We start from the raw sequence: 22,719 nt of genomic DNA, 5'->3' as shown, positions 1-22,719 counted from the left end.
TTCCGGCCCCGTCTTGTCTGTGTGCGCGCGGCGGTCATGCATATGAGACTCTTGAGAGTCGTTGTTTGCTCTGCGAACGAGTTTTGGGGTTGATGAGGCGCACGCGGGTGCACAGACGATCACAGACGAGGGGCGTTTGTTTGATGATTGTCCGTTTGATGATCAATCAGCATCAGCAACGCTTTCGTCATCACGGCCGCCGTCAGGTCAGGTCGAGGCACCGTCCGTGGCACGTCAGCCATTGGCACGGTGATTGTGATTGAGGGTGCTCCGACAGTGTTAGCACCAGCCCCGTGAGCCCATCTGCACCTCGCCTCCTCGCCTCTCTCTCCTGCCCCAGCACGATGGACAAATGGCTATGCATGATGTTGCCCTAGGATACTTGGACATGTATTTTTCTTCTTCTCTCTTTTTTGCAGTGATGTTTGGTGATGAGAGGGGGGCGAGTGTCCGTGATCGCCGATGCGAGGAGCGGAGCTCGTGTGGCAGGGGATGGTGGGTGGTGGGTGGTGATGGATGCTATGCACAAGTGATGGATTGGAGAATGGATGGGGATGGATGATGGCCGGCCGGTGCGAATGCGTTTGTATGAATGAGGATGCGTCGTGACATGCTGGGATCGGGCGGAGTCGGGTTCGGGGGTTGGGGAAGTTGTGGTTGGGATGGCACAAGAGTGTCCTTTGTTGTTGGTTGTCATGGGTCATGCCTCATGGGTCATGGTTCATGACGGGGCCCACCAGTTGTTGAACGACGGCAGCATCGGGAAGCCAGCGCCGAGGCCGGCACCGACCGAGCCCGTGCTGCCCGTGCTGGTAGTGCGGGCCATCTGGTGGAGCGGCGCGCCGGAACGAGGCATGTAAGGCGCGGGACGGGCGTGCGCGTGATGGAAACCAATGGGCGAGTGGTAGAGGCTGCCGGCCGAGGTGGGGACCGTCATCAGAGGCGGCGACTGAACAGGCGTGCTCGGGTACGAGGTATACGCCAGTGCCGAGGGCTTGGCGTACGGCGAGTTACCGCTGACGCGACGGACGTTCATGTTGCGCTGAGCCACGGGCGTGCGGCGGGTGCGGGTGCGACCGAGCTCGACCATGCTCAGAAGGTGGGGGTGTTGACTCTCGACGTGCTTGACCATCTTGTTCTGCTGGCCGTATGCCTTCTGGCAGTCGGTCGATGGACACTTGTGGGGCTTCTCTCCCTTGTGAGAGCGAATGTGGCGCTGCAGGTCTGCGTTGGAGCGGAATGTGCGCGTGTGGCGCTCGCAAGCCGGGTACGGGCAAAGGTGGCTCTTCTTGGGGATAAACGTACCGTTGGCGACGGCAGAGTTCTTGCGACCGCCGCCACCGAGCGACGTGCGGATGGGAAGGACGGGAGAGCCGCCACCAGGAGTCACGACGACCGAGGTGAAACCGCTCGCGAGGCCATCAGACGATGAGTGTGACGAGCAGCGTGAGTGGGATCGGGGGCCGGGGGTGGTCGTCGGGTTGGTTAAGCCTGGAGTTGGCGAGAGCTGGAACGATGGGCTGGGGTAGCCGCCAGTTCGGGGGGAACCAGAGGGAGTGAGCGACGTCGTGTCGAGCTGTAGTGCGTTTGCGCTTGTGTCAACGACTCGCTGAAGGTTGGCGGCAAGGGCGGAACTGTTGATGGGCGCGGGGATTGTAGGCATGGGCGCCATAGTGATGGCCGACGCCGATGGGCCAGAGTAGTGGTTCGGGAGGCCAGTATCGAAAACTGTCGGGGGAGGAAGGGTGGGTGACTCCATAAAGTTGCTCGGATAGTAGCCCTGACCAGCTGCCGACGCGCCATGATCGAAAGAGAAATCGTCGACATATGGCTTGGTGTCTGTGTAAACCTTGTGCTGGTGGGTCACGAGGCCCAATCCGCTCTGGTCGAACATTGCGACGTTGAAGTTTGAAAGTGCCATGGTTGTGGAGTTATGTGGTTATGGTTGGGAGTAGTTGAGTACTTGTATGTTGGGTAAAGGGGATTACTGTGAGAGAAGAGTAGTAGAGGCTGTGGGAGTGGGGTGGGAGGGCAGTGTAGAGTCCGGAGGAGGATGGCGAGTAAAGGGGTTAATGAATGGCTGCTGGGGGATGTGGTGATGATCGTCCTCGCTACTTGATGCTTGGTGTGATACTGTTTTTACCCCTGTTCGCTCCCCAAGTCGTGAACAATTGTCGTGGTTTGATGTCGTGTTGGTCCTTGTCAACTTGGTCACTAAAGAAAGCGTGGTTGGTGTATGGTGCCAAGTCGAGGTGGTGGTTGCAGTTGGCCTGGTTGGCCTGGTTGGCGTGCCCAAATTTTGGGTGGTGGATGCGAGGTTTGGTGATGTGTGTGAGTGTGCAGGGGTTGGCACAAGAAGCGGGGGAAGGATGCGGTGAGGCGGGGAGGTAGCCTTGGCCCTTGGGTTTAGAGCAGTCTTGCTCTTTTGCCCTCTAGGCTTTTGTGAAGAGAGTAATCGAGGATGAAAGAAGGAGGTGGGTGAAATGTATTTTGGAAAGATGATGAGAGACTGGAGTAGTTTTCCCTCCTAGCAGCCAGCACCCACCCAGGCGGAGGACGACTCCTCCCTCCCAGCGGACACTCCTCGAAAGGTGAACTTGACCCTGGCACCTCTCGGATATTGTGGGGTCCCGGATATACCAGCTATAGCCTCCAGGCTTCCCGCTCCATACAACCCAATTCACACTTGCCAGTAACCCGACACAATGCATTCAATGCACTGAGACTTGGCTTGGAAGTTTGGCCATTGACGTGATCATGTGCACGTCTCACGTCTCAGCTATCACGCCGCAGTGCTACGCGCTGGCTTGATACGGTTCCTCAATCCGCAATTCTCAATTCTTAATTCTCAATCCTATCCTATCCTCAATCCTCGATCCTCGGGTTGACCCACACAAACACGCGCCAGAGTCGCTGGCCCGCTGGCCCCTCTTACCTCCCCCTCCCCTCTCCCTTCCCCTTTTCTCTTTAGTCGCTAGAACCCTCCCCCTACAGCGTTCCTGACAGGGCCAGGAGGCGTGCTTGATGCTTCTAGTCTCGACCTGGCCGCGCATTACTCCGCGATCACCTGATGAGGAGAAAAGGGGAAGGGACAAAATCGTGCCACACACACTGCCGCCATCAATGTATCCCCCCTCCCTCACGATCACACGCCGTACACCGTTGAATACATGCATGCACGCCGACAGTCGCCCCATTGGGACCCCTGCAGGGATGGGATGCGCAGACGGATTGCTATGCAAAAGGTTGGTCGACGCTCGGACTCGTCGGACAGCCTTGGATGGCCCTACTGCTCGGGCGTCGCCGGCGGCTCTTGGCTGGCCACTTTGGCTTGGCTCGCTCGGTCCGCCCAAGCACCTGGAATCGGCTCTTGGCCACACTTCTCCGTCCACGGCCGAGCGACGTCACTAACCTCCCCCTCCTCCCTAACCGGGCCCTGCTCACCACACCGAACCAGAAACCAAACTGCAACCGCGGCCGCCTTCCCACACGCGTCGAACGCGTTTGCAGAAGCACGAATCCACAGGCTGCAGGCTGCAATCCGCAAGCCGCAAGCCGCAAGCCGCAAGCCGCAAGCCGCAGGAATGTGCCAATAACAGTGACGCCACAGTGTATTCTCTCGCACCAACGCAGCCGCCCCCCAAGCCATACCCCACACCAAACGTGCCTCAGCCCATTCACTACTCGCACCAAGACTCCAGGGCCCGTCGTCGTTTCCCACCGCCTGTATCCACCTCGGAATCCCGTCAATGTCACGAGCGTCTCGTCACTGGCTGACCGCACCAAGCCCGTGCCCAAGCAGATCTGTTCTTTCAGATAAGCGCCGTACTGCGCAGACGACAGTAGCTTGTCCACCGGCCGAATCCATCCTCGATCCCCCGACCCCATACGCTCCCTTGATTCTGTCATTCATTCCATGCGTCCCAGCTCTAGCTTCCGACGTACTCGGTACTTGTGTACTCGGTACTTGTATACTCTGGGGATCTGCACATCCCCGCGCACGCCCGCCACCGAAGCACGCGTCAGGACTTGGTCAAACCTTTTTTTTTTCGTTTTACTTTTTTTTTCAAGAGTACAGAGCACAGGCGCGCTTGGACACCAACAGCATCTTCGGGTTTGGGTTCATACCGCGTCATGGCTTCTACCCCTCGGTGTGGATCTGTGAGCCCGCTCAGTTCTTGCCCTACACGGTAATAGACCCCTAATACCCCTCTGGTGGGTAGCCGAAGAGGTTGTCGGCGGAACAGCCGAATGTTCATCGGACGTCGGGTCGGGCTCGGCCTCGTAGAAGTTTGGCAGAAGACGCCGCACAGGCCTGGCACAGCCCCAGGGCCTTGACTCGACTGTACCGTTTCGACTTTCCACTTTCCACGTCGATGACATTACCCTGCCCCTGTACCATGGCGCCAGCCGTGATTACTGGTCTCATTGTCAGATTATCAGATGAGTCTCGATCCGATCCTTGCTATTCATACCTTGCTGTGCCACAGCCACCGAAGCAATCAGCCGCTCGACAGGCACAGAGTGGTCGAGTGCAGGGAATGGATGAGCCTAGTTGGTTCTGCCGGATACCTCAGGCACCTTGGTGATCGTGCGTCAACGTGCGTGTGCGCGTCAGCGTATTTTGTCGGAATCCGGGGGCCGGGGATCGACAATGACCATGAATCAAGGTTGGTGTTGGTTGGTCAGCGCGGTCGGGGGCCGAATCCGACGTTGCCAGCAAAAAGTCAAGCGCGCGATAGGCACAGGCACGGCAGATTACAGGCGCGATAAGCGGAATTTGTATTTCCGATCCGTAATCGGGTTGCGCCACATTCCAGGTTATAACAAGAAGCAAAAGTATGGGCTGAGGCCCATCGTTGCTCTCTGACGGAGAATTGAACTCCGGTCTCCCGCGGTCACTATTGATGACAAGCGAGCATACTAGCCACTATACGATCAGAGATGGCTGAAAGTGGGTGTTTGGGGATGGGCTAGGTTGGGGAGTAGGTAATACCGAAATCGACGTGTAGTGTGTGCAGGCGTGTGGGACGTGAGGTAGTCCTGCTTCAGTACGCCTGTGTATGTCGGCACTCATGCAGGCATCAAGCCCATCCTCATCGGGAGCGACCGGTGTCTGCCTCATGCCGACAAGGAGTCGCGTCTGAACATCCCACTGTGACACCAACAGATGTGCGGTGGTACAGGTGTGAGTGGTGTGTGAGCCGTGCACCATGTGGATTACTCTCCTGGAGCTAAACTACACAGCGGCGACCACCTCCGCCCGACTGATGTCTCGGCTACAAGGCCAACAGTACTGTATACAAGATGGGGAGCACCCCCATACAACATGGCCTATATTGTGCTATCTTCGGCTGCAGGCGCTACTCCCGCTCCAGTCGCACACGCACTCGCCAGCCCTGATCCCGTCATGGCCGTTCACCCTTCACGGCCTCATGCTCGAGAAGCGCAAGAAGTGGAAAGTGTGCTTCGTAGACATCCTTGAACCTTGCATACTTGTCAACTTGACGGGCCAGCTCAACTTTGCCCCCTCCCGCTGCCACCGGTGTAGTCTAGCCTGCATTCTCCAACTACGGCAGCGTCGTGGTGGTCTCGCACACTTGCTCTTGCGCCGTTGGGCCGCTGGTCTGATTCGAGGTCTCGGTGGCATCCACTCTTCGGCGCCGGGTTACACTGCGGCAAGTGATAAGTTACAGATGGCCGCGAGGGGAGACGACAGCTGCTACCAGTCAGTAAACTCTTGCAGGAGTTGTAGATGAGCCACCGTCCGTTGGGTTGCACAGTCTTTCTCTGTCCCGCTGTTGGTTGCAAAGTCTTTCACTGTCCCGCTGTTGGTTTAGCAACATGGCCTCTCAGCGTGTCGTCGAGCTAGGATGCGCGTGCTCCATCCTTGACCACACGCAACGGCGTGACACTTGAGTCCGGCTTGGACAATGGTGGCAGTGTCCGCGTGCCACGGTGGCAACGCGCAGACAAACGTGGACGACAGACTCGCGCCACTCGACAATGTCAAAGCACCGTGAATAGAATGGCCAAGGCAACGATCCGCGATGCATCGACTCGATCTGCCCCGCATTCCACGCCAACAGATGCCATCCCACCCCGCCAAACCACGCCATCGGTCTTCGGCGCGCTGGCGCCGGAATCCGCGGCTTCATGTCCATGTGATGCGGGGTAAATCGCCTACGCAGTGAGGTGGGTGAGGTGAGTGGCGGCGGTGTTCGGGTTCCGGCGTCCGCGGGCCCTTGTCGATCGGTGGGACCCCGCGAAAATATGTGGGGAAGCCGGGGCCAGTCCATGCGCTCCACCGATTGCGATTGCGGATTGCAGTCAGAGTCATCAGAGTCAATGCGGTGCGTGGCGTGGCGTGGCGTTGAGGCGTAGCGTAGCGGTGTAGAGTGTGGGGGGCTTCTTACGCCTGTCCGCCAACTGGCTGGAATGGATCGAAGAGTTGGGCTTTGGACTGGGATAGATGGTTCTCAAGTCGCCGGATCGCCAGTGGTCACCGAGCTCTCCCCCACACTCACTAGCACTAGTCACTCGTACGCTTGGATTGATACGCTCCGACATGGACATGGTTCCAGCTCTGCGCACATGCGTACATGACGGATGGCGTGTATTGTGACCAGTCAGGTGGGCCGGATTTCGCTTGGCCAGGCCTGGCTCTGCCTGGTCAGTCGGCCAGCCTCCAAAGTGGAGGCCGCCGCTTTTCAGGGTCTGCGGATAGGCGGAATCACTTTTGGTAGAGAATCGGAGTTGGTCGGTTGATTGTAATCTCGTATAATGGGGTGAACCCTGAATCACTGTTCCGTCTCCGTGAGTGACAAGGCCGTTGACCGAACGTGTGACCAGTACATTGCCCTGAACTCACTCAGCCCAGCCCCCAGCCCCTCAAACCTCCTCGGCATCACTATCTCTCATCTACTCTTCTCATCTAGATATATACACTCGGCATCTACACCTCGTCGTCCATCTCCCATCACTCCTACACTTCAGTCCTCTTCCACAATGACATTCATCACCATCCCCCGCCTGTCCTCTGCCTCGTCTTCGGCCACTACCTCCCCCCTCGCCTCGCCTACCACGGGGCATCAGGACCGCCTCAACGCCTTCCTCACTGCCTTTGAGGCTGGGACACATGCCTTTTCTCGCGGCGACGAGTGGGCCGACGGTGGTGAGTTCGAGTTAAGAGTCTGGGGGACGCACAGACAGACAATTCCGGAACCAAAGCTGACCCCAGCGCGCGTCTCAAAATCCAAATCCAAATCCAAAACCAAGCACGTCGCCGCCCTCGCCACCCCTCAACAACCGGAGCAGGCGCAGGAGCAGTCGCGCCGCCCGTCGTGGGCCAACGCACTCTCTATCCTACGCGACGAGCCGCGCCATTTTGACCCCTCGCGCGACCCCAAGCTCCACGCCCTCATCTAGGCTTCTAATCGCGCGGCCCAAGCGCCCCAGGTGCACCGATCGCGATCAGCGGTTGCAGTCAACACCACTCCACAGCATATCATTGTCATGTTGCCATTAGTGTCTGTAGTAATGCATGTATCCTTTGCCTAAAAAGATGTTTTGCTTCGAGGTCAGCTGATCAGCTGATGACCTTTGCAAGCCACAAAGACGTCACTCGACCAGCCTGAATTTGTGGGTGGCAATTTTGAGCCCGTTCCAGACCGCTGACGGTGCCTGATTGACATGGACAACCCAAAGAAACACGGTACCCTGGCAAATGATTTCGAACGCGCCCAAATAGTTACTCCGATCCCTGTTTCTGTTCCGAGATTGTATATCTTGGGGCTGGCTGGCGTACGAGGGTGGGTAGTGGGAGGGTAAGCTCTACGTGGGGTGGGTAGTGGGTCGTCAAGATCTACGTGGGGTGGGTAGTGGGCCGAAGATCTACGTGGAGGTGGGTGCAGCATGGCCGTGCTCCGAAATCAGGGCGGCGATGCTCGGCGCCGTGTCAAACCATCAACGCCGGACGGACGCGCCGTGTCACCACCCTCTTGGCAGCCTAGTGGCGTATCTGGCGTATCCCGAGCGTCCCGAGCCGTGTCATGCGGCGGTGGCACGATGGACGCGACGTACGGGCCCGCTACGTCACCCAGCCACGCCGAGACTGGGCAGGATGGAAGCGCGCGGTATCTGGCACAAATATCCGCCGACGTCATGGCTTTATCTAGTGTAAGTCAGCCACGGCTTTATCTAGTGTAAGTCAGCCACGGCGTTATCTAGTGTAAATCAGCCACGCAACACACAACCAGCGGGACATGACAACCTTCAGTCACTGTAAAAATACAACTAGAACTAGGCAAGGATGGCGAGGAGGATGAACAGCGCGACAATGGCGAGAATGATGAGCAGGCAGGCCATGCGGCGGCCGGCCTTGCGCTGGTACTCGTGAGCCGAGGTGAGTTCCTCGGCGGCCGACGTCGTGTGCGCGTGCACGTTGACAATGTTGCTCTCGATGTTGTCTGGGTGAGCAATCTAAAAAAGAGAGGCTGGGACGAGACGGACGTAGCCCACACGGAGAAGCGGACTACTTCACTAGAGACTTCTGGATGACCCCGAATCCACTTCTGACAGTGCTGGCGGAGAACAGTCTGCCGGCTGCAGCCAGTGTAGCCAACCCGACCCCACACCCGCCTCGCTCAGACACCGCCCGACTCACCAATCAACCCTCCCTGCTCCTGGACGATCGCGCCCAGGTCGCGGAAGATGTCGTTGAGCTCGTGTATCCCCGTCTCAATCTCGCGGATCTCGCTCTCGCGCTCGGCAATCACCTGTTCCTGGAACTCGAGTTCCGACTGGGTAATCTGCGGTGCCATGGCTTGGGCCTGCGTCTGGAGCTGCACGCGTTCGAGCTCGACGCTGTCGCGGTCTTCGTTGCTGGTGTGAGCCACGGCCTCCTTGTTCTCCTTGCCCTTAAACCCTCCATCCCACTCACCTCTCCTCCTGCAGCTCGACTGCACGCTTCTGCACCTCTACCGTGCTCCGTTGCCGCTCGGCACTGAGCCGCTGCACCCGCTGGAAGCCCTGCAGAGCTGACGTGTACTCGCGCGACAGCCTCGACTGGATCGCCTTACGCTGTGCCTGTTGTCAGACAGTCCATCTGGCAGCGTACCTGCCCGTCTCCGCCAGAAGGGAACGAGGCGAGCGCCTTGATCTCATCCGTGCTCTTCTTGACCATGTCGCGCGTCGACTCGGTCAGGTTGTGTCTGCTATCAGCGTGTGATACAGCTGAGCAGCCTGGCGGATGCGACCTGCGACGCGACCAAGACTCACAGAGACGTCCGCACACTGGGCCCATCAGACGTTGTGCCGAGCTTGTCAAGCAGCCGCTGGATGCCCTGTACGTTGCTCTGGATCTTGAAGATCTGGATCGACACGGCGTCCTTGACCCGCGTAAACTCGGGGTCGCCTGGTGTGAGCGTTTACGCCGGCGCATCGTTTTTTGTTCTGTACGCACTGGCCCCGCTCCGCGTCGACCCCGTCCCGCGCTCAAGATCGTTAAAGCTCATGGTGTATGTTGTGATCGCGAGTGTGACATGTGTGAGGTGTGACATTGACATTGCCACCCGACTGCGACTCCCGGCGGGACCAAATCCACGTGTGACGATGGTGACGCCCACTCGTCTCGCACTCGGCGTCACCACTCAACCCGCACTCAACTTATACCCAACTCACCACCATGACGGACGCAGCCTACCCCGACCTGTCGCAAGAAATGGCACTCGACGCCGCGCAGATGCACCACCAGCGCGTGGAAGCGGCGCGGCGGCGCGTACGCGCCACCATGCCGCCCATCCCGGAGATGCGGTTCGAACAGGCTTATCTTCGCAGTCTTATGCCGGCTCTCCAGTCGGACACGGCGGGCGGGGACGTGAAGAGCGATATCGCGGGCGGAAAGGAGGTGGCAGTGGTGTGGAACAAGGCGGCGTGGATCACTGTGCGGGATCAGGTGGGTTGCAAGCAGAGTTGGATGGCAACTAACCAAAAACAATACCGTTGGATGGCATCTAACCCCAGGTCATCTCGCCGTTTCTGCAGGGCGCGTTCTGGGGCATCCTCTCTCTCATCTCGGGTTCCGTGACTGGTGCCCTTCGCGCAAGCTGGTCCGCGTCGGCCAAGCACGATATCCAGCGCGTGGTGGGGTCCGGCGACTCTACGTCTCTCCGTAAATCCGCAGCCGGTGGCGTCGAGACCGCCGCTGTTCTCCACTAGTCTCCCCTATACCATGCATGTACTATCTCTCCTAAGTCTTGGACTAGGCAGCGAGGTGCTGTACTATCTCTTATACTAGGCAGCGCGCGGCACCTCGCCAACAACCTCGACCATACTTGGCCGCAAGTCTCCCACCTTGTTCGCACCAAGGAGACGCATAGCCAGCTCAATCTCCGACTTGAAGATGCCCACCGCATGCTCGACGCCTTCCTCCCCACCAACACTTTGGGCGAACAGGAATCCACGGCCGATACCAACCCCATTGACACCGAGACAGAGGGCCTTGACGACGTCTGTACCGCGGGACACGCCGCCGTCGATGAAGATCTCAAAGCGGCGAGGCATGCCACTCCCATCAGCCCGGTCTTTGGGCGTGAGGCGCGCGGGTTCGGCCAGCGAGTCTTGGGTTGGTCCTGTGGGTGTGCGGAATTCGGGACGAAGAAGATGAGGTGCATACCGCCTAATCTCCAGCAAGACGTCGAGGGCTGGACGGGTAGTATCGAGTTGCCGTCCGCCGTGGTTGCTAATGACGATACCGTCACATCCAGCCTCGTAGGCTAGGAGTGCGTCCTCGACGCACTGGACGCCCTTGATCATCACGGGAATCTTAGTGAGGGATTGGAGCCACTTGACGTCTTCCCACGAGAGGTTGGGGTCTACGCCAGCGAACATGGCTTGCGCGACACCAGCCGTGTCCTTGCTCTTAACGGCAACCCCACCGGCCGGACCCTCAAAGTCACCTTTGACTCGGATGTCGCGTTCGCGGTTGCCTCCAACCGGCGCATCGGCCGTGAGCATGATGGCATCAAACTTGCCTGCGTCGATTTTGCGCACCAGTTCCTCGGCCTTACTGCGGTCCCGGTTCACATAGAGCTGGTAGAAGAGGGGTTGGCCGTCTTCACGCTCACCAAGCATCTCGTCCATGCTGCACGAGGCGTTGCTGCTAATCCCCTGGATGATGCCAGTACTCCCCGCCCCGCGGGTGAGGTTGATCTCGCCAAGGGGATGGCCTAGCTTTGCCATGGCTGCCGGTGCAATGAAGATCGGTAGGCTAGATGGACATCCCATGAGTTCCGTTGATGCGTCGCATTGCTCCACGCGCCTTAGAACGCGCGGACGAAACAGCACCTTTTGGTACGCGGTCGCGTTGGCGAGTTTGGCTAGTAGTGTCAGCGACATCAACAAGATTGACTTACTGATCTCGTCGTCGCCCGCAGAAGCATAGTACGCCCAAGCAACCTTGGTCAACAGTGGTTCGGCAAACTTTTCAAAGTCCTTCATGTTGACAATAACCCCGAGTCCGCGCTCGTCCATCTTCTTGCGTTCGGTCAGCACTCGCTCGTCCTCAGCCAGCTGCTCCGCCGAGATCTGGAGCTTGATGTCTTCCAGTTCATCGCTGCTGGCCGGTGCGAGGGGCCCGAGGTGCTTCACTTGGGCGGGGAGGTTGCCTGGAAAAAGCTGGTCATTGGGATGGCGGGGCTTGAAGAGCGGCGTGACGTCGCGCGACCGGTTGGCAACGATAATGTCTTTGCCGCCCGGGTGGTCGTCGAGGAACTTTGTCATGCTGGTGTGAGTGGTGTGGGTGGTGTGGGTGGTGTGGGTGGTGTGGGTGGTGTGGGTGGTGTGAGGGGTGTGTGGGTGGTGTGAGGGGTGTGTGGGTTGGAGAGGGTTGGAGAGGGGCCGACTCACTCATACACCTCGCCGTCGATCACGACCCATACTTCGGCGCCGGTGCGGCGGTTGACCACGTCCGCAACGGACACGCTGTGTCCTTGGGGGGGTCGCTGTGTGTCCAGCTCGACAGTGTCGCGGGTCAGGAAGTAGAGGGTCTGGGGTTAGAGGTGGGGGGGGGACGTGACTCCTGGCATGATGGCTCACAGGTACAGCGACGCCTGCAGCGAGGGCGGTGGTCCTGCCCCACGAGTTCCATCCCTTGGACCCAGCACTGGGGGCGACTGCGCGACCAGCAGTGTAGTTTCGTCTGGCGAACGTCGCCCTGCGCACGACGGTGAATAGGCGGCTCATGATGTTCTGAGAAAGACGTAGATGTCAAGCTTAGTTTAGTGGGGTACATCACCCGGAGAAGCATCGGGCCGGCCGGCAACATGGACGAGCTCACCCGTTCCCGCTCGGTCCAATAACGTGCCGCCCGCGTCTAATCTAACTGCGCTTGCTAGCTTGCTAGACGCAACCTGGCGAACTCGAAATGGGTGTAGCGTGGCTGTGTGCGGGGAGGAGGCGCACTAACGCAAGTGGGAGGACACGATCAGAGGACATTTACACTGCCTACTATACGCCCAAACCCCACACTAAACGATGGAGGCTTGGGTCTGTTGGCCGGGCCACGCCCGCCACGCCCACATGGCGCCATGGACAGAGTTGGAGAATCGAACACAGACGTACGGGAGAAGGCATATCGTCTGGCCTCGCTCGATTCCACATCGACTTGTGCGCTCACCGTTGACTCCGCCTCGGTCAGACTTAAGCATATCGTCCAGCCGCGGGCAGGGTCTTGTTCCCCAGCTTTTGCGCGCTTGTCGCGTATTCGCCTCGGAGGTTGACATGACGTGTGCAATCGTGGAATCCGCGTCATGTCAAGCTCGACTGGCGGCCCATCTTCCCCGGCCCAGCCCTTAGATACGATACACTCCCCTCGGTTGTGGGTATACCCCCATTCCTGCCAGACGCGATATCCGATCCGCACACCTCCCAATTCGCCACAAGCAGTCGCACAAAGCAGTCGTCGCATTTCGGATACAAAACACTGAGGGAATCACGAGCGTCGCAGTGGCGACGGCGTCAAAGCACATGAATCTATAAACATCTCGTCCGGGGGCTAGGCGGTTTTCAAAGCGCGTCTATACTATAACCTAGCGCAGCGGGGGCTCGTTGCAGACCAACACCTTACTGGGAAGGGGCGTCGGCGACCTCGTCGTCGTCGGATGGAGGAGGCGTCTGCTTCTCAGCGGGCGCGTCCTGGACAGTCTCGACGGCGGCCTTCTTGGCACCGAGGACGTGCTTGTAGATCTCGTCGATGATGGGCTTGACCTGCTCGACGACGTACGAGCCGAGCTTGTTGGTCTTCTCCTGGACGGTGCCGTCCTTGGCGAGAACAATCGCCTTGACGTCCGTGGTCACCTTGCCGAGGCCCTCGATGAGCTGGGCAGGGAGGTCCTTGGACTGCTCGCGGAGGGCCTTGAGCTGCTCGACGAGCTCGTGCGACGCCTTCTCGCCCTTGTGGATGACCTCTGCGGCGCGGGTCTGGAGCGATCCGAGCTCGACGTTGATGGCCGAAGTCTTCTTGATAACCTCCTCAAGGGCAGGGATGACGCGCTAGGGGTTAGCCTTGCAAGACACGAAAAACGTACGTCGTCGTGGAAGGCCTTGGCCTGCTTGAAGCCGGCAAGCTCCTGGGTGGGGGTCTTGAAGGCGTCTATAGCTGGTCAGCGGTCTGTGCGGGTGCAACCAGAGTGCGGTCAACTCACAAGGGAAGGCGGCCTCGACACGGTCAAAAGTGGCAACGGCGAGGTTGTCGGCCGAGTTGATCAGGGGCGTGGTGCGCGAGATGACGGGCTCGGCGGTCTGGAGAGCGCGGGCAGCGAGGCCGAGAACGGTCTGGTAGAGGTTCGAGGTGATCTGGGTCGAGTTGATGAGCTGCCTGGAATGTTAGTGGCTGACGGTGCGAGGCAAGGTGCAAATTGCAAGGTGCGACTTACTCGGCGTAGGCGACCGAGTCATGGACGACGGGGACCGAGTTGACACGGTCGACGATCTTGAGGTCTGGGTTGTTAGTGTGTGTTTCCAGAACTAGGTTGGCAAGGAAGACTTACGGGGAGCGGTGCCGTTGGGCTGGGTCTGAACGGAGGTGGCCATTGTGATTGTGATTGTGTTTGTGTTTTGATGGGAGAAAGTGTAGATGTAAAGTGCTAGATGGGTGTTAGTAAAGTGTTGATGTGACTTTTGAGTGCAAGGAAGGTAGATATAGATGCAAGCCAGGTTGGTGGCAAAAGCGCAACAGGCATATCGCCAGAGCTCGATTTCCCTGAAGCGTGCATTGCCCGGCATACCCAGTACCCAGTAGCGAGTACCCAGCAGCCGTGACGTGGCGGCCGTGCCGAGTGCCCAGTACTGACCGCGGCTGCGGTTGGGCGGACGGCAGATGGGAATGGGCGTGGGAGAGGCGTGGGTGTTGCCTGCTTGCCGGCTTTGCAGCTAATGCCCTTGTGGGTGGGAATTGGTGGGAACTGGAAACGTGCTCGCGCTAAATCGGGTGTTCCTGCCTAACACTTTGCACGCGATAGTTTGACGGCTGAGCGGGAGGGGGAGGAGAGGAAGGGGGCGTATAACGTAGAACGTAGAACTCACTGTTGTTGGCCTGATGTGATGGTGAAGAGAGGTCGCTCGAGCTTTTATCCAGTGGCCAAGTTATTCATGTTGTGTAAACGGTCTGTAAACGCTCTGCACACGCTCAGTCATCCCCGTGCCCCCCGTGCCCTCTCCGCCCGGTCATCCCACCCCCCGCTACGACGCGCCCCCCGCGACAAAAGGTGACATGACAATTCGGCGCCCCGGCCAGATTCTTGAGCAAAATCCCTATCCCTATCTAGGGTTTCATCATACTCAGGGAATACCACGTCAATCAGGCACGGCACGTTGACTGTTGACCACGAGCCACTACTATCCTGTACAACCAGCGAGAAGCATCTGGCATCTGGCATCTGGCATCTGGTATGCATTGTTGCATTAGTTGGATTAATTGCGAGGCGGTGATGCCAGCACAACGGGTAGGTAGGTATGATCCGAGTTGGACGCCCCCCTGAGAGCTGAGATATGAGATTGAGAGACGCGGATGCCAAGTTGACAAGAAGGGGCCACATTGAGTTGGCGTAAAAAAGCGTGGGAATCACAGCCCAAACCGGATGCCAACTTTGGCCGACAAGACAATTCTGCGTCATCAAAAGTAACGCTCGACCACGCGCGTCTGCATGCCAGAGCCGAGGCACAGCGTGAGGATTCGAGGAAGAATTTCATGCACAGTCGGAGGTCTGGCCGCCCAGCCGCCCAGCCGGCCATGCTTCTGATGTTGATCTGTCCTATTGTCTGCCTCTGATCTTCTCTTGTCTTGTCCTGGACATGGCTGGGCTCTGTCTCTGTCTGCTCGGTGTGCTCGTGCTGAACATTCAAGTTTTCAAGCGGCGAACATTGACCGCTGGCCCGCGATTAGCCATTACCGCCGGCGAGTTTGTTGCCAAGTCCAAGTCACAAGTCAGGGTCACCTCAACCGTCAGCGCCCAAGTCCCTCCGACTCTGATCCCTCAGATTGGTGACTGACTTTCAACCCAGTCTTCCGACCTCGGAGTACGTCGCTGGCCCCGCTTTCACACGCACGTTTCCTGTTTGTCTCACTTGTTAATCCTGTGCATTCCGTCTCCGTCTCCGTCTCCGTCTCCGGAGAGCTGCAAGCATAGCCGACAACATACCTGGAACACGCGCACAACTTGATTTGGCTTGCATCTTGCATCGCATCACATTCAATCGTGACGTGGCGCTGTCATGGGTGCGGTATTGTACGTGCGTGGGCTTTGTACGGTGAGCGCTGTCAAGTTGGGCCCAGCAACAGAGGGACAGAGACCCGAATTAAGCCGGCTCTTCTGGTTAGGGATGACGCCGATTGCCCTATTGTACTGTCTGTCTGTAGTACTGTAGCACTGATGACGCCATGGCGTTGGCGCATTCCGGAGGGTCTGACTCACCCAAATGGCCAGATCCAGATCCTACCTACCCCTTGGCAAGGTAAGGTAAATGCTCTTTGACAACAACACGTGCTGATGCCGTCAAGATGCTTCTCGTTCGCGCGATTAGGCTATTGCATGCATCGCCAGTGGCAGCATCGACAGGTTGTTCTACAACTCCCTTCGGGCTACTCGCTACATCCGCCGCCGCTTGCCATCCGCGCCTCGTAGTACCGCATCCATAAGCTTGCGCTTCTCCTTCTCCGAAGCTGGGTCCGCGTACGTCACACGCATCGACTCGTCCTCTATTCTCTGCATTGGGGCTGCGTGCGCCTCGAGGCCTCGGTCGGCAACAGGCGACGCAGAGGTTGAGGGCCCGAAGCCGCCAGAGATGGTGGACCGGGATGGTAGGGAACGGCGTGTTGGCTGTCGTCAGCAATGGCCACGATGGCACTTACCAGTACAGCGCGAGGCGCGACCTCACCCTCGGCCAGGCGGCGGAGTTGCGCTGTGACGTCGTCATCGACTGGCGTTGCGATCGGCTTGGATGCGGGCGATGCCGCGTGAGAGGGCGGATTCGAGCGGCCTCGGCTTGGGCTCCGCATTGCATCGTTCATTATCCTCTCTGCGGCGGACAGCGGCGCTTGTCTCCCCGATCCCGGTGGTGTCACAAAGTGCGCCGCCGTTGAGACTAGTTCTTCACTAGACGTCGAACCCGGTTCGGCAATCTTGCGAGACATAACCTCGCGCGTCATGCCCCCACCTTCCGCGCCGAGCGCGTGCTGCTCGACAGCGTCGATGCGACCCTCTTGGGCCATCGCCCACACCCATGATGAATTGACAATGGGCAGGCCCCACTGCTTTGCTGACTCAAACTTCTTCCCTTCGGGAGTGGCAAGGACCACATGCGTAATCTTGCCCCTGGCCAAGACTTTGCTGACCTCGACGCCTGGTGTCAGCTGCAACTAGGGTCGGATCAGCGGACAAGGATCCTTTCATCACGGGTGACAGCGGGGCAAACGAGGACGCGACTCACCTGCAGCCTTGAGCATCCGCCGAAGATACACTGCCTGGTCGGTTGGGAAGCCTGAAACATGCGCGACGATAGCGTCCGCGCCGACAAGCGGGGTGGCGAACGGGAGTGGTCGGAAGATGACGTTCTGTTCTGGCGGTAACAACGCCTTCTCGTAGATGCACGCTTCGACCCAGCACTCGGTGACAACCGCCGGTTGAGGCCCGTTCGTCGGAAGCTCAGGCGCAAATGTTCCCCTGCGGTCAGCGTCAGGTTCATCATCCCGCCTCCCGATGCCTCACATCCCCGTCAACCCGCCACTCACAATCTGATGATCACGTAGTCCACCTGAGCGCCTTCCAACCGGTCAGCCTCCGACACCCACGACCCGCTTCTCGACTGGACCGCCTTCTCCAGCACCTCGGCGGCCTCAATGGTGTGGCTGAAGCGTAACCCCGCGAACAGCTTCTTCTCCGATACCTTGGCTGGCACTGGAGGGACGGCCCGTGACGGTGCGGCAGCGAATGAGCCGGTCCGTGACGCATGCAAGCGCGACTCTTTGCGCTCGAAGACGTCCCCCGCGCGGCTCGGCAGCGCCTCTTCCATTACGACGTCGGGATTCATATCGACAGGGATGTCGGCCGTCTCCGGCGCCTGCACCTCCGGCGTAGGTATGTTCGATGCCGATAACAGCTCGCCGACCAGGCTGTCCCGGCTCCCGCGTTTGCGCTTGCGGACAACCAGGGGGAGGTCCTCGTCGATAGGCGGTGGCGGCGCGGGCCGCAGCCGCTCGTACACGCTTTCATCAAGCACCTCCTCGGCCGTGACCTTGCCCGTCCCGCGCGGTTTGCGCGCGTCGTAGTCCTTCTCGAGCCAGCGACCACGGTACGCCACGCAGTCCCATAGCCACTCCTCGTAGACGATGGCCTGGTCCTCTTCGGCGTAGCGTCTGCCCCGTCGCCTGCCCGCGTCGCGGTCACCCTGCTCCTTGAGCGCCCACTTGATCTTCTCGCTCTGTTTGCTCTTGTCGAGAGCGTTGTGCGCGCTAACCAGGTGCGTGCATGAGCGGTCCAGGTCCTTGCTGTAAATCCCTCCGTTATCCTTGATCAGCTGTATAATCTTCTTGCGGCGGTCCAGCTGATCGATGCCCGAAATCGCAATCTTGAGTCCTATGAAGGGCTGCAATCGGTGTGCTTCGACGCTCTGTCGTCAGCAAAGCTTCAAGGAGCTAGTTCACCGCAGGTACATCAAGTTTCTCCCCTGTGAGCCAGCGCTGGTACGCATCGTTGATCCAGCTGGGTGACAGGACGGGTAGGGCGTGTTCTATTGCGTACTGTTTGTCAGTGGGCGCGAGACTAAGTGGCGATTCGGTGGGGGGAAGGTATGGGGCGAGGGGTGCTGGCGCGCAAACTCACGAGGTACTTGGGGCTACCAAAGCCCGGCGCTACAACATGTGTAGTGCTGACTGTGAGAGCACTCTCAATGCTCCCCCCAAGCTTGCGCACAATCTCACTGAGCCCGACCTTGTCCTCGACGCCGGTAAACGTGATAGTAATGCTGCTCCACGGGCGGTCCGTACCGTCGAGGGGAGCGTCGCCTGGGTGTCAGCTGGCCCAGCATCGCCAAGCTGGGGGGTTGGGTGGAGTGTCTCCACCAATTCTCCACTCACCCTCATCCTCGTGCGTCTCGTCCCACGCGCGCTGCACGATCTCCTCCCCATCTAATGGCAATGCGCTGTGTCGCCGTGTATTGGGTCGGATCTTGACACCGACGACCTTGCTCGACATGTGGCCGCGGCGGTTCATGGTAAAGTGAAGTGGATGGTTGAGTGGACCGTGCAGCATTGGATCACAACAAACCCAGACGCGTCGTTTTGCTTCCGTCATGACGCGTGCCTGATTCATGGTCTGCATATTTACACAGAATCTTCCATCTCCGCATCTACCATGCATAGAATAACGCGGAAAAGTACGCCAGAAAGCTTCGGGGACATTCCCAGCTCACCTACCACCCAGAAACGCGAATTGTGACATGGAAAGCACGGTAAACAAGTCAATAGTAGCACAGAGTTATGAAATCCAGCTAGAGATTAGTTCCGCCCTCCACCAAGTGGAAAGTGGAGGCCGACATGTTCGACACCGATGCCCATCTTCTTTCCATCTTTCGATGCTGTCTCTCGCGCGGCGTGCGCCCCGCATTGTACCGTTAAGCGCGCGCGCATTCTCCGCGACCCGGCCTCGCGCCGAGGAGATCACTCTTGGACCGGTACGCCGTTTTGTGAGCTAGCTGACCCAAGCCCGCATGCTACGTCTCCCACTCCACCGATCCGTGGTTCAACCTCTCCTACGAGGACTGGCTTTTGCGGTACACCCCCGTGACCCAACCCATCCTCTTCGTGTATCGGAATATACCATGCGTCGTAATCGGACGTAACCAGAACCCATGGAAGGAGACGACACCGCGATACCTCCGCGAAATCGATCTGCCCCTCGTCCGCCGACGCAGCGGGGGCGGAACAGTCTACCACGTATGTCGAAATGAAATGGGACTGATGATAGGACCTGGGGAATACAAACTTCAGCGTCATCACCCCCCGAGCGCTGTTTACCCGAAATGGAGGGGCGGAACTCGTGTCCAGAGCTGTTAGGGAACGGCTGGACGTCCCGAGCTGTACGGTTAATGAGCGGAACGACGTCGTCCTCCGTCCCGACGGCACCAAGGAGGGCGAGCTCAAGGTAAACCACTCCACCACCACGCCCAAAAGAGAGACTGATATCAGGTCTCGGGATCGGCGTACAAGATCATCTCGCAGCGCGCTTACCACCACGGCACAATGTTGATTTCTTCCGATGTAGAGCACCTCGGCGCCGCGCTCCGTTCATCCAATCCCAAGATGGAAACTAAAGGGATTGCGTCGCACCGCGCGCCCGTTAGTACCATTAATGCTTACCGCGCGGGCGAGAAGGAGATCACCCATGACGACTTTGTGCGCGCTGTTCGGGACGAGTTCTGCGCGAGGTACCCCGGTGACGTGAGCGAGTACGACGTGCATGAGGAGGACGTCGAGTTGCCGCAGGTCGCAGAGGGGATGGCAGATATGAAGGTATGTTTCTCGCAGAGGAGGACTGACGACAGTCATGGGAATGGCAGTATGGCCAGACGCCCGAGTTCACCAACATCATCCATGGCCAAGTTAGCGCTGGAAAGCTCACGGCTCACATTGCGAGTCGGCACGCCCTCATTACCGAGTGCACTATCGAGCTTGACAAGCACGAGAGCGCCGCGGACGACGCGGCGCAGGACGCGCTCGAGCATATCTCGCTCGCGTTGAGGGGTTTGAGGTATGAGAACCTCGAGGGTGTCGAAAACATCCTTGGCCACTCTGTGCCGCCTGACCTCGCATGGGAGGTGCTGCTGTGGCTCCGGGGATCGATGTGATGCATTCTGTATGGCATGTCTGCCCCGTATCTGTCACTAGTCCACAACTCTGGACGTCGTGTCAATGAAGGGCTCCGTTCTGGGTCTGCATGCAACCTGCATGGGCTGCGGGCCGTGGCGGCGCGAGGTGGAGGATGGCTCGGCACCGCCGTGGCCAGGACCGCGGTGAGTGGTTGTCCAGCACGGGTTGTCTGGTGTCAGCTTGAGCAATGGCCACGAAAGCTTGCAAGAGTGGGACTTACAGAAATGTAGGCCGCATCCAGCTCCCGTCAGAGGTGCCAAGCCAGCGAACACTCAAGCAGGACCGTTGTTGAATCCAATGTACATAGGCATATCTGGGGTCAGCTGACGACGTATGCAATAGCTGACTCACAATCTAAGGCCTCTATCGCCTCCTTCCTTGCCTCCCACTGCCGCTCAAGCTCTCAGCGTCCTCTAGCGCTCTTGCCGCTCTTGCCCAGTCTTCCGACCACTCTTACCTGCCCTTTCCCAGCCTCCTCCGACTCGCTCTTGTCTACCAGCTGCGTCTACCTCAGCCCTGTCCCCACACATCTCACGACTTAGGACCCGCTAAGAGCGAGCCCAGCTTGTCAATCCCGCGGGTGAACACGCCACTCCGAGCCAGCCAGTCAGCCTTGAGGTCCTCCGGCCCGTACCGGAACATGCTGTCGTTCGGCACGGGCTCGTTGCGAGGTCGGGCCGCCTCTACCCCGTTCTCTTGTGTCGTGCCCTCCTCTGGTGGAGCGGGCTTGGCGGTGAAGCTGGCCGGCAGGCTTAGGAACGGGTTGTTCATGGCCCGCAGGAGGAGTTGGTGTACGGCGCGGAAGATGGCAACGATGTCGCTGTCCTTTATGGCTGCGTCGACTAGGCCTACGCTGAGGACCATGCGGAGTTTGGTTGGGGTTTGGAAGCCGTAGCTGGGGTTAGTGGAGGGAGGGGTGGGTGGGGGGTTGGGGAAGGGAAGGCAGGGAGAAGAGGGTGGGGAAGGGAAGTGGGAGCACGAGGAGAAGGAGAAGCTGGAAGATACTCACAAAGCCATGTCCTCCATGCAGAACAGGAGGCCAAGATAAGAGTCGGCCGGCCGGTTTGGTGACGAGGTCATGACGACTGTTGTCAGACCATCTCAGTGTTAAACCCACTCCGCTCCTCGATCACGTCGACGGCCCCATGCGCGAGGTGGTATGCGCGCAACTCGTCATCCTTCCCCGTGAACGAGTGAACGTATAGCGGGGAATTGTTTGGCGCGAGAATGGCCAGTGACGTGAGGTGTAGCGGCACGGCCTGGGTGGATCCAGACGCCGACATGGTCGATGCAACAAGGTCCAACGCGTCCAAGTCCAACTTGACCTCGAACCTCGTCACAGACACGTGGCACTGGTTCCGGTGGAGGTCGTGCGTCTTCCACGACCATCAACAACACATTGCTACATTGCTTCCCCCATCTCCCATCTCACCTAACGCAATGTCACAAGCTCCAGCTCCGTCGCCGCTTCCGCTTCCGCCAGACGCGTCAGCGTCACCGCGCGCTCCACGCGCACCCTTCGCCTTCTCACCTTACTCTTCATCGCCTCCCTCCTCCTCCCTTCCTCCCTCCTCCACGGCCTCCCCCCGCCGCTCACCCACCAAACGCCGCCTCGTCCTCCGCGCCGGCCCCGAAACCTTTGTCGCCTCGGAATCCCGCCTCGACGGCACGCTGAGCCTGGGCACCGGCTGCGTAATCCACCCGAAAGCAACTGTGATCGCGGCCGCCGGCGCGTCCATATTCCTAGGCGACGGCGTGGTCATTGAAGAAATGGCAGAAGTCCTTTTCCGTGGGCCAGGCCGCGCGACAATCGGTTCCGGAACAGTAGTCATGGTCGGCGCAGTCGTCGATCTTGTCCCCGATTCTCCCGAGGGCAGTCGGGCTGTGGGCGAGTGGTGTACGTTTGCCCCGAGGAGTCGATGTCTCGGCGTACGAGTTGGCGACTCTTGTACTGTTGGGGCAGGGACTAGTGTTGGCCCAAATCATAAGGCCGTGGAGGGGGGGATGCCGTCCCGCACTGTTATATATGGTTCGGCGAGTGAGGCTAGGACTTGGGATGGTAGTGGAGAGGGGCCGGAGAAGGAGGTGCGCGTTAATGCTACGGCTTTCCTGCGCGAGATATTACCCAAGTGCGTATTCCAGAAGGAGAGAGCTGATACCAGGTTCAACAAGGCGCGCGACGAGGCGCCGGGCGTGCAGACTCAACGATAGCTCGCACGGGTGCGGAGTCGGAACCGCCTCGCGCTTGATGTGTGCGTGGGCGTAGAGGCGACCATATCGCCCGTCGTACCCAAACC

At 59.1% G+C, this 22,719-nt stretch overlaps 10 protein-coding genes across 10 annotated transcripts; 4 read left to right on the top strand and 6 right to left on the bottom strand.

Moving 5' to 3' along the window:
• Positions 1-721: 721 nt before the first annotated feature.
• Positions 722-1,921, bottom strand: CcaverHIS019_0508140 (uncharacterized protein; the record flags this gene model as incomplete). The annotated part of the gene is made up of 1 exon (XM_060602015.1): positions 722-1,921. One exon carries the CDS (start codon positions 1,919-1,921, stop codon positions 722-724), a length of 1,200 nt encoding a protein of 399 aa, XP_060458451.1.
• A 5,087-nt stretch (positions 1,922-7,008) lies between these two features.
• CcaverHIS019_0508130 (uncharacterized protein) lies at positions 7,009-7,428 on the top strand (the record flags this gene model as incomplete). Its single annotated transcript, XM_060602014.1, has 2 exons — positions 7,009-7,174; positions 7,241-7,428. 2 exons carry the CDS (start codon positions 7,009-7,011, stop codon positions 7,426-7,428), a joined length of 354 nt encoding a protein of 117 aa, XP_060458450.1.
• Positions 7,429-8,301: 873 nt separating this feature from the next.
• Positions 8,302-9,515, bottom strand: PEP12 (uncharacterized protein; the record flags this gene model as incomplete). Its single annotated transcript, XM_060602013.1, has 6 exons — positions 8,302-8,468; positions 8,666-8,883; positions 8,942-9,087; positions 9,119-9,212; positions 9,280-9,415; positions 9,464-9,515. The coding sequence occupies 6 exons, from the start codon at positions 9,513-9,515 to the stop codon at positions 8,302-8,304; spliced, it is 813 nt and encodes a 270-aa protein (XP_060458449.1).
• A 170-nt stretch (positions 9,516-9,685) lies between these two features.
• CcaverHIS019_0508110 (uncharacterized protein) lies at positions 9,686-10,218 on the top strand (the record flags this gene model as incomplete). The annotated part of the gene is made up of 2 exons (XM_060602012.1): positions 9,686-9,955; positions 10,024-10,218. 2 exons carry the CDS (start codon positions 9,686-9,688, stop codon positions 10,216-10,218), a joined length of 465 nt encoding a protein of 154 aa, XP_060458448.1.
• Positions 10,219-10,293: 75 nt separating this feature from the next.
• Positions 10,294-12,243, bottom strand: CcaverHIS019_0508100 (uncharacterized protein; the record flags this gene model as incomplete). Its single annotated transcript, XM_060602009.1, has 4 exons — positions 10,294-11,378; positions 11,415-11,782; positions 11,908-12,047; positions 12,097-12,243. The coding sequence occupies 4 exons, from the start codon at positions 12,241-12,243 to the stop codon at positions 10,294-10,296; spliced, it is 1,740 nt and encodes a 579-aa protein (XP_060458447.1).
• An 879-nt stretch (positions 12,244-13,122) lies between these two features.
• CcaverHIS019_0508090 (uncharacterized protein) lies at positions 13,123-14,091 on the bottom strand (the record flags this gene model as incomplete). The annotated part of the gene is made up of 5 exons (XM_060602008.1): positions 13,123-13,551; positions 13,587-13,651; positions 13,704-13,876; positions 13,935-13,998; positions 14,049-14,091. The coding sequence occupies 5 exons, from the start codon at positions 14,089-14,091 to the stop codon at positions 13,123-13,125; spliced, it is 774 nt and encodes a 257-aa protein (XP_060458446.1).
• Positions 14,092-16,145: 2,054 nt separating this feature from the next.
• Positions 16,146-18,767, bottom strand: DPB11 (uncharacterized protein; the record flags this gene model as incomplete). The annotated part of the gene is made up of 7 exons (XM_060602007.1): positions 16,146-16,376; positions 16,409-16,899; positions 16,987-17,219; positions 17,288-18,165; positions 18,209-18,295; positions 18,378-18,559; positions 18,632-18,767. 7 exons carry the CDS (start codon positions 18,765-18,767, stop codon positions 16,146-16,148), a joined length of 2,238 nt encoding a protein of 745 aa, XP_060458445.1.
• A 361-nt stretch (positions 18,768-19,128) lies between these two features.
• Positions 19,129-20,400, top strand: CcaverHIS019_0508070 (uncharacterized protein; the record flags this gene model as incomplete). The annotated part of the gene is made up of 5 exons (XM_060602006.1): positions 19,129-19,227; positions 19,259-19,489; positions 19,521-19,697; positions 19,742-20,065; positions 20,098-20,400. The coding sequence occupies 5 exons, from the start codon at positions 19,129-19,131 to the stop codon at positions 20,398-20,400; spliced, it is 1,134 nt and encodes a 377-aa protein (XP_060458444.1).
• A 61-nt stretch (positions 20,401-20,461) lies between these two features.
• On the bottom strand, positions 20,462-21,705 carry CcaverHIS019_0508060 (uncharacterized protein; the record flags this gene model as incomplete). The annotated part of the gene is made up of 5 exons (XM_060602005.1): positions 20,462-20,591; positions 20,643-20,735; positions 20,958-21,317; positions 21,432-21,507; positions 21,540-21,705. 5 exons carry the CDS (start codon positions 21,703-21,705, stop codon positions 20,462-20,464), a joined length of 825 nt encoding a protein of 274 aa, XP_060458443.1.
• Positions 21,706-21,862: 157 nt separating this feature from the next.
• Positions 21,863-22,633, top strand: CcaverHIS019_0508050 (uncharacterized protein; the record flags this gene model as incomplete). The annotated part of the gene is made up of 3 exons (XM_060602004.1): positions 21,863-22,319; positions 22,412-22,460; positions 22,585-22,633. 3 exons carry the CDS (start codon positions 21,863-21,865, stop codon positions 22,631-22,633), a joined length of 555 nt encoding a protein of 184 aa, XP_060458442.1.
• Between the last annotated feature and the right edge of the window lie 86 nt (positions 22,634-22,719).

Source organism: Cutaneotrichosporon cavernicola (genome assembly GCF_030864355.1).
Source record: "Cutaneotrichosporon cavernicola HIS019 DNA, chromosome: 5".
NCBI lineage: Eukaryota > Fungi > Basidiomycota > Tremellomycetes > Trichosporonales > Trichosporonaceae > Cutaneotrichosporon > Cutaneotrichosporon cavernicola.
The sequence above is the reverse complement of the archived record's forward strand: the minus strand, read 5'-3'. Positions and strand labels throughout refer to the sequence as shown.